We start from the raw sequence: 13,271 nt of genomic DNA, 5'->3' as shown, positions 1-13,271 counted from the left end.
GAAATTGGAATTTGATCACTTAAGATTGCCAAGGAGATCAATGAATGCATTGATTGAGGAAGAGATGAAAATGAATTTGATCTGGAGAATGCAACATCTCCTAAGCCTAATGAATCCCCATCTCTGATCTTACCCATTCTCTTTAATTTCTGCAATTTGCTTTTATGAGCATCTTCCCCATTCCCATTTAAATTCTGCAATTTACCTTCCGCCATTTACTTTTAGCTCTTTACTTTCGTCATTTACAATTTTCTGCTATTTACTTTCTCGCCATTTAATTTCCTGCAACACTCAAACCAAATTCTACTTCGCTCAACTAGAACATTCCTCTAATTAAAGTTGCTTGACCAATCAATCCCTGTGGGATTCGACCTCACTTTATTGTGAGTTTTTACTTGACGATAATTCGGTACACTTGCCGAAGGAAAATTATTGAGAGACAAGTTTCCGTGAGCATCAGTTTGTGAATAGTTTGAACACTTTTTGTATAGTTTGTGAATATTTAATCCAATCTTATTATAAATTTTGTTTGCATAAATAAACTTTTATGAAGCTGTCTCTGCTATATTTAAAAGCTGTCAATTACAGGTTCAAAAAAATCAAGAAACAAGACCAAACATACAAATACGCCGAATTACTTTTATAATACACAAAAAAATAACCAAAATACATCCAAATTGCATGCTTACATATTTCCATGGAAAATCTAACCAAGAGTTATGGGAATTCAGAAATTTAAATTGTTACCCTCCTTAGGAATTGAATTGTATATGTATTGTAAATTTAAAACAAATTCCTTCAAGACATTAATTTCCAACACAAACAGTAGCATCTCAAAAATATATATAAAAAAGAGAATGTCAAAAACAAGAGCATGCAGAATATACCCAAAAATATTTATCGGTACACCCAAATAGTGTCACTTTACACCCCAAAACCTATCCTGTGCTATTGAATCTCTGAACTGATAATTCATAACATGTCCATAATATTGGTGGAATTTGATTCCACCACTGATCCGCCATAAAAAAGGTTCAACTGCAAAAAATAAACTCACATATTATCAAAACTATTAACAATAATAAACTCAATTACCCCACCCTGTTTAAAGAACATCACTTTTACTTCGCTTAGAGCTTTCGTTTTCTTTTTCTTTGAAGCATTTGCAATCTATTTTTCCATCTTTGAACCTAGTCTATTTTTGGGACGTCCTCTTGTTCTCGCCCGTGGAGGGCTTTGAAGCTCATTAATAGCTTCCAAGTTAGCATCTTCGTGAGATAACGAACATTTTTTGTTCCTTTTGACTTTGTGTTCTTGCATCTCAACCATGGCATTATCGTAAGCGCGGTGCAGAATTGATGCAAATTTGCATATATTCTGCAAATGAAACACCAATTCATCAAATCTCTTGCTTCTTGGCTCCAACAGAAGCTCGTCATAGCTGCTCTTGATATGTGTGTGTCTCCTCTTTACGTTCTTGCTCTATCGTTCCAATATGTATCTCGATGACACTTTGTTTACTCATTCAAAGCTTAACACACTTAGAGCATGACAGCACAATATCCCTCTTGACTCGAATAATAAGCATTGGCATTTAACTTTGGTTGCTACGATGTCATATGTAACCGCAAACTTGTTGAATGTTGAGTTAGAAACTTGTTCTATAACTTCGTATACCGTCTAGCCTAGAGCGGAGTGTTTTGATCTTGTGATGTAATTCACCTTTTCTCTGAATTGTGCTTGGACTTTCCTAAATTTATCATGAGTATACACATGTTGAAAATGAGCTTTTATTGAGGATTTTGTTGCACACGGTATGATGGTATGAAAATCTGCAGCATCCGATTCTCTTTCTTTTTGCTCCCTGCTTCCTAGGCAATTGTCGTATTGTTTGACGAATTGGATAAGTGAGCTATTCCGTGTAATGAACTTGTTAAAAAAATCATGCATGCTCTTGCTCCTTTGTGTGCTTTTCATCCCGGCCTAGAAGTGGTGATCGAGATAAACTGGAATCCATATATGACGGTCTTCGAAAAGCTCTACAAAAAAATACCTAAATCAAAACTATGATACACCCAAAAACTTGCAATGTACACCTCTGCTGTAGAATTAAAAAAAAACCATTACCTGAAAGCCACTTGTTGTCCCCAAGACCGTACTTCATTAGAAAATCATTCCAATTCCTATCGAATGATTCTTTCGTAAGAGAGTTCCAAACAACATGGATCATCTCTTGTTCGATTTCTTGGTGCCTCTTGTAACCGTTTAATTTGCTTGTAATCTTCATTATGATGTACCAAATACACCAACGGTGAATTGTTGCGGGCATACAAGCCTCGATAGCCCTTTGCATCGATATGCATTGATCGGTGAAAATGCCTTTCAGAGCATTTCCTCCCATTCAACGAAGCTAACATTCGAATATCCATTTGAATAATTGAGTATCCTTGTTTTTCATCAAAGCGCATCCCAGAAGTATTGACTGACCATGGTGATTCATCCCGACAAAAGAACCAAAAACCAGATTATACCTGATTACGACGAAACAGAAATAAAATCGTTAAATACACCCAAATAATCTCTACACCCAAAAATATGCAGTGTACACCTCTGCTGTAGATTTAAAAACTTGGATAGCATAAACCAAAATAGAATATTACCTGTTTGTATTGTGGGTGGTATCGAATGAAATAACATTTCCGAAATACTCACAGGCGGCCCTGCTCCTTGCGTCCGCCCAAAAAGCAATCTTAATCGACTGATCATCCTCGAGTTTGAGCTCGAAAAAGAAATTCTGATTCTTCTCTTTCATTCTTAATAAGTATTTTCCGAATTCTTTTGCATCCTCTAGTTCCGAAACATTCCCCACTTCTATCGTGATGTAATTTCTCATGTCTTTTTCAATAAAATTTAACTCATGGTGACACCCCGCTGCTGCGACAAATGATTGGTATATTTTGCTTGGTCTGATTCCGGCCTCCTCGTTATTCTCTATTATATGACACACAGACATGCTTAGTTTCCTGTGCTTTTTAAGCATCTCTGCTTGATTTGCACAGCAGTGATGTGAATGATACAACACGACTTTTGAAATGATCCAAACCCAATTACTCTAAGCCTTACCTCTAGCCGTAAAGCGAAGGTTAATTAAGGGTTACGATAATTCTAAGGCTTATACTTATTTATATATAAAAGGGAATAATATATTGTAGAAGCCTGATGAAGGATTAAGCTCTCAAAGACAGGATTACAGAAGCGTGAAACGTTCACACGAAGCTAACGCATAAGATACAAGGTATAGGTATAAGAGAATAAAACATATATAAATATAAGAATATAATAATCATAGAGAACTAGTCGCAGCTTGCGGAGTTTAAGCCAACTAGTTAAAAATAGAAAGATACTGAGTTTTAGAATTAAAACAACTTATACAACCTATCTCTCAAATAAGCCTCTAAGGCCATAAAGATAAATATACAAAAAGGTGAGAGAATACTATGACGAAAGTAAAACAGAAATAAACAAGGAATGAACCATACTCCGCTCTGTCACTATATCCTCAATCTCACCGAAGTAGATTACAACCTGCATCTGAAAAACAACAACAAAGTATGGAATGAGAATCGGAGGTTCTCCGTATGGTAACAATGTCCAATGATGTAAGATGTAAGGCTTTGGGATGCCGAAGGCAATCCTAGAACTTCACATCACATACGGATATTCAAGCTTAGAACAAAATAAATAATTAACGTAAACCTTAAACAATAAATAGGGTTTTCTAAACTTAAAGGATTCTAACTAATACTAATCACACCGCTGTATCCCACAACCTTCGCCAACCTAACCTCCATGCGATCCCGTCGCCACCACTGGCCTAACCTCCTCAGCACCAGACAAACACAAGATAAATGCAAGCAAGTAAAACACAGATAGTATACATTTACAGCAAGTAATTCAAGAAGCAAGTAGGCAAGTTATACAATTAGGCAAACTCAAGTAAACAAAGCAATCAAGCATATAAAAAATGCATATGATGAATGTCTGTCCTATTGGCTGTGATATCACATGTCGGTTATAATGCCAAACCCGACTGAAAATCCAGTCGACAACTCCCGGATTAGTCTCTCTATTGCGCATAAGGAGGAATAATTCCGAGGGATGAGTGCCCTACCACCTTCTCCTTTCAGAGGGAAACATTCCGAGGGAGCGTGCCCTACCACCTTCCTCTGGTTGCCGCATGATTCCGTGGGTTAGTGCCCTACCACCTTGCAATAAGAGAGAAATCACATTTTCAGGAAGAATAATTCCGAGGGACGAGTGTCCTATTACCTTCTCCTTTCAGAGGGAAATATTCCGAGGGAGCGTGCCCTACCACCTTCCTCTGGTTGCGAGAAATATGAGTGAGAAGCCCAACTTCAACTCTCACATCCGAACGTAGGCGGGAGATTGTCACAGCCCCTACGACGGAGAATAATGTCTATCATAATCACATATTTAATCTCAGAGACCACTGCTCATAGCACACTTCCACTCATACTCGTCACAACCATCATTAATTCATAAGTTCCATTCCGAACTCCTTAGTTCATTAGTTCCTCAATTCCAATACCATCCTCCTTTCTCATCTACCATACCCATCCTCGGTACACTAGAAACCTACACCTCCGTTTACTAACTTTCTAACGTAAAACCCAAATTAAACCTCCTAGGACCTTTCCCTTATTCTGATACCCAAAAATAAGCCCAAAAGTCTTAAAATGGTGTCACAAAAGCTTACAAGCTTGCTGAAAAGGTGAAATAGTTGAAAACAAAGTTTAAGTTAGAGAAACAGGGCGTGTGCGTACGCACAGGAGTGTGCGTGCGTACGCCCAGGAAGTTTCAAAACGTGTGCGTACGCACAGGTTCCAAAATTCTCAATGTCTATTCACTCGCACAACCTATGCTAGCGCCCCCAACAGACTGACCTTTCCAACGTGTGGGTGCGCACAGGGCTGTGCGTACGCACAGGTTGTAAAACTCCATTGGTGTGTGTGTTCACACATACCAGAAATCACAAAATTCTGCAACTCTACATAATTTCAGATTTCGACACCAATCTTTGAATGATCATAACTTCCTCTACAAAATTCCAAATTTTACAAACTTTATATCAAATAGAAGGGTTTTCAATAATCTTTAATTCTAAACCAAATTCAACAAATTTTGAAAATTGAGGCAAAAGTTATTATTAGACAAAGTTCACCAAAAATCGATTTTTACCCAAAACCTCATAACCTCAAATTTTAACCAATCTCAATCCAAAATCAAATCAATCACATATCAACCATACCATAACAACCCAAATTCATATCAAATACTACTTCAACCATTTTCTCAATCTCAAAAACCTCTAAGCCATTCAACAACTCTAAATCCAACCCAATTCACATATCTCAATTTACCAACTTTCACAAACCACATCCAACCAAAACAATATTAAACTTCCAATTACAACACAATCTAGCCTTTTGGATTACCATTCATCATTCACACCAATTTTTCCATCACACTTCATCATTCTCAATCTCAATTCTCAACACATATAACATTACAAACAATTTTCCAACCAAAACATTCACAATCATTATTCTATCATCAATTTCAATATCAATCTCCCATATCCAACTACCAACATTAATATAGCCATTTATCACCCATTCCAAATCATCAATTACCATGCAACACTTTCATCAACATAACCAAAGTTCATCCATTCATCATAAATCATCATACCTCAACATTTAACAACTCAACAACCATATCAACAACCCTCATCCACAACACCAATCATCAATACTCATTAACACCAACAATTCCCAATAATCATCATCAACCACACTAATCTAATACAACCAACAATTAACATCAATTCATATTTAAATATTCATACACCAATAACATTCAATCCTATCTTAGGGTCAACTAATCTAAATTTCCAGAAACATTACATATTACATAAAGAAAACCGAAACCATATCTTGGCCGATTCTCAAATGCACCAAACACCAAAACGAAGCCACCAATCTTGATCCAAAGCCTCAACCAACTCCAACTCCAACAAACACCAAAATTCAATCTAACATCATATATATATATATCAAGATCAAAACCTAAGATACATAAAACAACAAAACACAAGGGTTTAGTGAAACCTTACCTTACCCAACGAGATTAGGGGTAAAATCCAACAATTATCCGCTACTAGAGACCATCTAAACAAGCAAAACCACAAAACTTGCTTAAAAACCAAACTCAAAACGCGCAGAAATCTAGGTCACAAAACTGGAGATTGAACAGCGATTTCTTACCAGGTTTCTTTAGATAGAAAGGAAGAGCTCGTCGAGAGCTTCGCGTGGTCGCAAACGGCTCGTCAATCGAAGCTATGGATCAAAAGTTGTGGCTCCCAGAAGGTGGAGTTGAATAATGTCACCCCTTCCTTCTCCCTTCTCTCTTCTCACCGCCCCTCTCTCTTTCTTTTCTGAAAAATGAGCTCAAAGCTCATTTAATGAGCTTATATATGTTGGACCTTGGGTCCGGTTTGGGTTCGGTCCAATTCGTTAGCGTTTTTGGTCCGTTTGACGCACTTTGGGTCAAAACCTTTAAGATTAGTGCCCGGTTTTCAATTCTAAATTATTTTTGTCCTTTTAAAACAATAAATCAATTTTTTAAAATCTTATTTTTCTCAAAACACCGTACCGAACAGGCTTGAACCGGTTCGACCGGTTCAGCTGCCGATTCTCGGTCTTTCGCAGAAAATACATTTTCTGACTCAGAAAAATTCATTAAAATCAATTTCACCTTTATATCTTCAAATTAAAACTTCTAAAATTTGAATCCATCTCGGACACTTAAAATTATTATTTTATCAAAACGATTTTACGTGAAAAACTCCGGTTCTTACATTCACAACATTATTATTGAGTTCTATTATATAAATTAAACAATAATATAAGTTATAATTTTAAAAAATTTAAAAGATTTAAATTTTAAAATAACTACTATATTATTTAGTGAGATTTAAAATATTAAATTTTTAAATATATAATCAACAATAAGTTAATAAACTCATTTAAATAAAAAAATTTCACTATATAAAAAACTTACAATTTAAAAACGTAAAATTTTAAAATATGAATGAAAAAATAATTTTATAATAATTTAAATATTTTTATTATTTTATGTAAAGAGAATTTTATTTATCAAGGTTTAAAAATAATATTAAAATTAGTATTATCAAAAATATTTTAAATTTAATATTATGAAAACGATAAAAAAAATTTATATAAGGACTAATTTGATTAATTTTTAAAATTTTAGGAATGAAAATGACTTATATTTGAACTTTCAGGGACTATTTTGATTATAAAGAACTTTTTTACATGTCAAGTGACACATGGCATGTTAGGTGTCATTGATCTGACACGTGAACCAATCATCTGGTGACACGTGATATTTAACGTGGCACGACATTATGCCACGTGGTCCTTAACGTAATACGTCATCATCTAACTAGCAGAAGGACCAATTTGACTTACGTTTTATCTTTTAAGGACTAATATAACTAAAAAAAATTATTTGAGGACTAATTTGAAGAATAGATAATCTTTCAGGGACAAATTTGAGTTTGGTTCAATATTCAAGATGCGCGTTTATCCTTCTGAACACTAAACCAAACCTGAATCATTGAATAAGTTATTTGACCGGTTTAATAACCGGTTCGGTTCTCATATGGTTTTGTTGGCTCTGCTTGCCTCCACTCAGCGGTGACTGCATTGATGATGAGTGAGTCAGCTTGTAATGCTACCAGTCTATCACTAGTTCACTACCACTGCGCTGAGTTATGCTAAAATCCTCGTCTCCCTCTGAAAACATAAACAATGCTCAATTTCTCTCTCCTTCTCCTCGTTCTTGGTACTCTCTCTGTCTCTCTCTCTCATTTATCTTCTGTTATCTTCTTATTATTATTATTATTAGTTTGTTAGTTCTCATGGTAGCCAAGTTTTCTTAGTTGATGAGTGTAGGAGATGATTGCTTTAGTTGTGTTTTGTTGCTTTACTTATTATTATTATTATTATTATTATTATTATTATTATTATTATTATTATTAGGCTTGTTTGAATATGCATCGGGCGAAGAAGGATTTTGCTCTGCTCCTTCTTCAGAATCAAAATCCAAGCCTCTTTATTGGAAAGTAGACAACCCTACACTCTCTCCTATACACCTTCAAGGTACACTTTAGGTTACTTTTTTCATAAAAAAAAAAAAGTTTGTTACATTTAAGAATGAAAGAAACATTAATCATCCATTACTATCGATAATTACTTGTTCACTTACTGATTCTATGGATTATGTGATTGATTGGTTCTTGAATCCTTCTTATTGAACTGAAGAGTAGTAAAAGTTGAAAAATGAAATTAAGTTGGTATTGAAATTGCAACTAGAGTAAAAAATTAATTGGTAAAATAGCTTTACTACCAAGCAGTTAGTTATACTGATTTGAGTTTCCTGCAATTTTGTTCTGTCAGATTTGCCTGGATTTACACGCAGCGTTTATAAGAGTGATCATGCTTTGATAACACCAGAAAGTCAAGTTTATAGCCCATTACCTGATTGGTACTCTTGACTTTCGCTTTTTCTTTTTCTTTTGGTTGAGAGGTTTGAGCCTCTTTTGATATAGTAACTTGAATTGCTTTGACAGGATCAATACATCCGGGGCATATTTAGTTACACCAGAAATGGGTTCACATTTTGTAATGTACCTGGCTAAATTGAAAGGTTTGTTATGACTTATTTTACAGCATCTATTGTATTTCCTTTAGTTGTCTAGATGCTACATTCCTGTTCGCTTGACGAGATATTGATTCTTCAGCTTGGGATATAACCAGTTATTCCAGGGTGAGCACATATATTTGCTCAAAACTAGTATTTTGATTTCACTTTCTGCTCATATATGAGATGCATAATTTTAACACTAATGCTTTTCTTGTGTTAGCTTACTTTTAAAAATATTCCGCGATGATACACATTTGTTAGCTTTTATTTTTAGGAATGGTGATGCAATTGGATTGCAATTGTCCTTTATAAAAGGCTTTCTGACACTCTCTTCACAACTTCACTTAACCATTATATCCTCAACGGTGATCTTTTTTTAGTATGCTTCTAATCTATATGCTTTACCCCTTTTCAGAGAATTCTAGATCAGGATTACCCCCGCATGGTGTTGAGAGGTTTTTAATCCGTGATTTCAGCTTTCAAATTTTAAACTTTAGCATTCCTTATTCTGTAATGCACCAAACTTTTCTGACATTGCTTCTGGCTCTAAATGCATTTTTGATATGCTTTTTTTGCCATTTGCATGTTTTATTCTATTAGATTAATCTTTGTGCTCCAAGGTGGTGTCACACTCACTACTGCAACCGGCAACAGCCATATTCTGAAGGTATTAAGTTTATGATTGTTTTATGATGATATTACTGATATTTCAAAAAGCATGAATTGGTTGACTGCTTAAAATAATGCTTTCTGGTTTCTTATATTCTATGCTTTGGTTTGCTCAAAATGTTAGATTTGACATTCTAATTTGACAATAGCTCCTTTGGTAAGTCCTCTTGCTTTCATGTTATAAAGAGGATAGAAATATATATCCTTTCAGTGTAAAACTTATAAGCTAAGTCTATTTGTAGCATGGACTGCAAAGTGTCTTTCATGTTTATTTGACTTCTGGCATATATATCAATATTCAGGAAGAATGAGGGTGACAATCACAATTTTGTTTATAGAGACCACAGATTTTGATGTCATGTTTTCATTTGCTTATTTACCTCTTAATTTTCCAGGTGGATTCTTATGCTTATTTACCTCCAAATTTTGAACATTCCATTGAAAGTGATTCTCCTGCTACTATTGTTGTATTTGAACGAAGGTTTGTATTGTCTTACTTCCCCATATACTTATGGCTCCACCATGGGCATTATGTAATTCACCCAATAATGGTATTTAAAAAAAAAAAAAAGTAGCATGGTGCACAAGCATTCCTCATGAATGCAGGGTCTAAGGAAGGACTGCACCCAAAGGGTGTAATATAGACAGCCTAACCTAAAATTTAAATGGATTGTTCACACTTTTATTTTTCAAGTTTCTTTGACATCAAAATGTCAGTAGAAATAACAACAAAAGTTGGTGCGATTTTCCAGTATTAAATATCATATTTTTGTTACTCATTTTTGAATGGCAGCCATTCATATGACTATTCTAATGACTTGAACTACCAAACCTTCTATAAACTTTTAGATATGCTCCACTACAAAATCACGTCCCAGAGCCAGTGGTTAGTTCAACAGATAGACAGCCACTCCTTGAAACACCAGGCGAGGTAATTTATTGATTCCAATATGTTTTAAAGCAATATGCTTTCTCGTTTTTTTTTCTCTTATCTTTTTGGGTTTAATTTTGAATCGGATATTCTCCAATTTTCGATGATAGTTCATGAAAGGACATTTATGCCTATGTTACAAATACTGATTTCATTCCCTGGGGCAATTCCTACATGTATTGGGTGCATTCCAAAGATCCGGTTCACTTGTTATATTAAATTGAGAGTCCACATTTAATGATTCTGAATCATGTCCAGTGTCTGACTTTTGTTGGTACATTACATAACTGGTTATACATATTACCATTGCTTGAAGCATATCCTGAAGAATCAAGCGTGCTTCTTGTGTTATTTTTTATGTTTTATTTTATGCAAGCATCTTCTCATGCAATTTTATTCATTTTTGTATCCATCATCAGATTTTTGAACTGCGGAAGCTTCTCCCTACATCTTTGGCATATGACTTCAATATCCATGTAAGCTCAAATTCTTTCTATATTCTCATTTGCCCACCCATATTTTTGACCAAGTATTTTGTTCCTTTCATTTATTTATTTTCTCTTGACCGTATTATATGGTCTTTTTACTCAAATGTTATTGATGTACTGCAGATTATGGATTTTCAACCTGGGGAATATCTCAATGTCAAGGTAGTTTTCTGCTCTGCTTCCCTCAAATTAGCGATAATATCAATATGTTGATTAAGTATGTCTTCAGGTTCATTAAGAATGTCTCTGCTATTATCATGGGGTATGCTAATAAGTTAACTTTACCTTGCACTTTGAAATAATGGAACATAACAGCGACGTAATTTTCTAATGTTAATCATCCAAAAGTTTTTATAGAGATGCCATTATGTACTTAAATTTACGATTATATCTTTGGTAAAGGCTGTCAAACTGTAAAATATTTGAAATTTTAAGGTGTACTGATAGTCTTGGGCTGCACAATAGTGGTTGTTTTTTATTCTTTTTCTTTTGTCATTTCAGAGGAATTGTTTTCGTCGTCCTCAGGAACATTTCTACTTGAGTAAACTACCATTTCTATCTATGAAAATTTAAGATGTTGACAAATTTACCCATGAATAAATGAAACTAATTTTGTATTCATGAAAGACAAAAACTATCATTTCTACCCATGAAAGTTCGGAATATTACAAATCTACACATGAATAAAATTAATGTTTGGTACTTTTGTCGCATAGAAATCATCTTTCGTGGATACAAAACTAGTTTCGTTCATTTATAGTTAAATTTGTCATCGTTTTAAAGTTTCATGGTTAGAAATGTTAATTTTAACATCCACAATACACTTCTTAGACTTAAATACTGTATAGGGAAAGTTAATTTGTTTTCCTTTGAAAGTTTAATGGCGTTTTTGGTTTCATATTAAGTTCCTAACTTTTGCAGGAGGTGCATTACAACCAGCATGGTTTGCTGCTGTTGGAAGGGCAGGGGATTTATCGTTTGGGCGACAGTTGGTAAGAACTATAGACCTGATCTACCAATAAACATAGCCTGTTGAATAGATTTCTAGATACCGGCATTCTCTGCTTCCCTTATGCGAAAGTTTCACTTGACGTGTGTATTGGATATCTGAATAAGTTTTTATACTGACAAAGCATCGAAATTAAACTATTACTATTGCTTGGTTTTCCTTTGATTAGGTACCCAGTTCAAGCAGGTGATGTCATTTGGATGGCACCATTTGTTCCACAATGGTAAATTACATACAACTATATTTCTCTTATCCCCATTTTGATATGAGCATTTAACTAAATTCTTAAGAAAGAATCATTAAATTGTATTTGTACGTTACTTACTAACATGTCATCTTCCAACAAATGTCCTAAAGTACATGATGCTGTCTTCAGGTATGGTGCCTTAGGAAAAACTCGATCACGTTATCTCTTGTACAAAGACGTGAACAGAAGCCCATTATAATCGCCATGTTGGGTATTCAGATGAACAACATGAATGATATTAGCCACCTTAGCTGATGTTATAAATAAAAAGGTTTGTTGCTGAATACATCTAATTCTTCATAAAGTGTAAATTACTTTATTAGCTTTGCTTCAGTACAATTTCGTTTTGGGCATGCCTTGAACAAACATATCCGTGTACGAAATTAGCTTTCATGCTTCATCTTTCATTTTCAGCACTGGTTTGAGTTTTTCATCGATCCAAAGGTTTCTTATGTTTCTTGTCCATTATCTGGATTAATCTTTTTTTTTTTTGGAAAATTTTGCCTGAATATTTTCACGTGTATTATTTTTCCTCAAATAATAAAAAGGTTTAGGTTTATCTCCTAAAACGCACATTTTAGAGAATTTGTGATCATGTTGCTAATATTTAGTTTTAAATTAAAATGAGCATGGTTTATAGGGTTTAACATGGAATATTTCCTCTTTTATAATATTAATTTGTCGCATATCTAAACCTTATTTAAGGGTTTGTCTTTGGTCAATAGTTATTGTATGTATAAGGCGATATTCAAATCCTCGATATTTGATTACACATACAAGTGAACTAACTATTTTACCATCCTAAGGAGTGTTTTGAAAAAAATGGTTTGGTTTTTCCGTGTGACCTCATTGTCATAGATTCAATCCATAGCGCAGATAATAATGCTTGCATCAAAACTAGGCCACCATCTATAATACATTATTATGCTCTGAGTGTAGTTTTCCTCTAAATCCTATGAATCAGGGGTAAATCATTTGAATAAATTAGTTTCTCACGACATTACATAACATCAATGTCCTAAACCAGAAAATATTACGTTATTTATCCTAATTTCTTTCATGTAAATCCTTGTACTCAGCAGCGTATTACACGAACATAGTAAGTTGTGTTAGCCT

The 13,271-nt window shown here is 34.4% G+C and overlaps 1 protein-coding gene across 1 annotated transcript; it reads left to right on the top strand.

The window, feature by feature from the left end:
* The first annotated feature begins 7,752 nt into the window (after positions 1-7,752).
* UGLYAH (ureidoglycine aminohydrolase) lies at positions 7,753-12,592 on the top strand. Its single transcript, XM_021120271.2, has 13 exons — positions 7,753-7,950; positions 8,148-8,267; positions 8,565-8,652; positions 8,738-8,814; positions 9,227-9,266; positions 9,412-9,478; positions 9,876-9,961; positions 10,330-10,411; positions 10,831-10,887; positions 11,023-11,061; positions 11,821-11,891; positions 12,078-12,131; positions 12,285-12,592. The coding sequence occupies exons 1-13, from the start codon at positions 7,917-7,919 to the stop codon at positions 12,352-12,354; spliced, it is 885 nt and encodes a 294-aa protein (XP_020975930.1). The 5' UTR covers positions 7,753-7,916; the 3' UTR covers positions 12,355-12,592.
* The last annotated feature ends 679 nt before the right edge of the window (positions 12,593-13,271 follow it).

This window comes from Arachis ipaensis, chromosome B1 (assembly GCF_059453495.1).
Source record: "Arachis ipaensis isolate K30076 ecotype BB chromosome B1, ASM5945349v1, whole genome shotgun sequence".
Lineage (NCBI taxonomy): Eukaryota > Viridiplantae > Streptophyta > Magnoliopsida > Fabales > Fabaceae > Arachis > Arachis ipaensis.
This window is presented reverse-complemented; position numbering and strand designations above follow the sequence as displayed.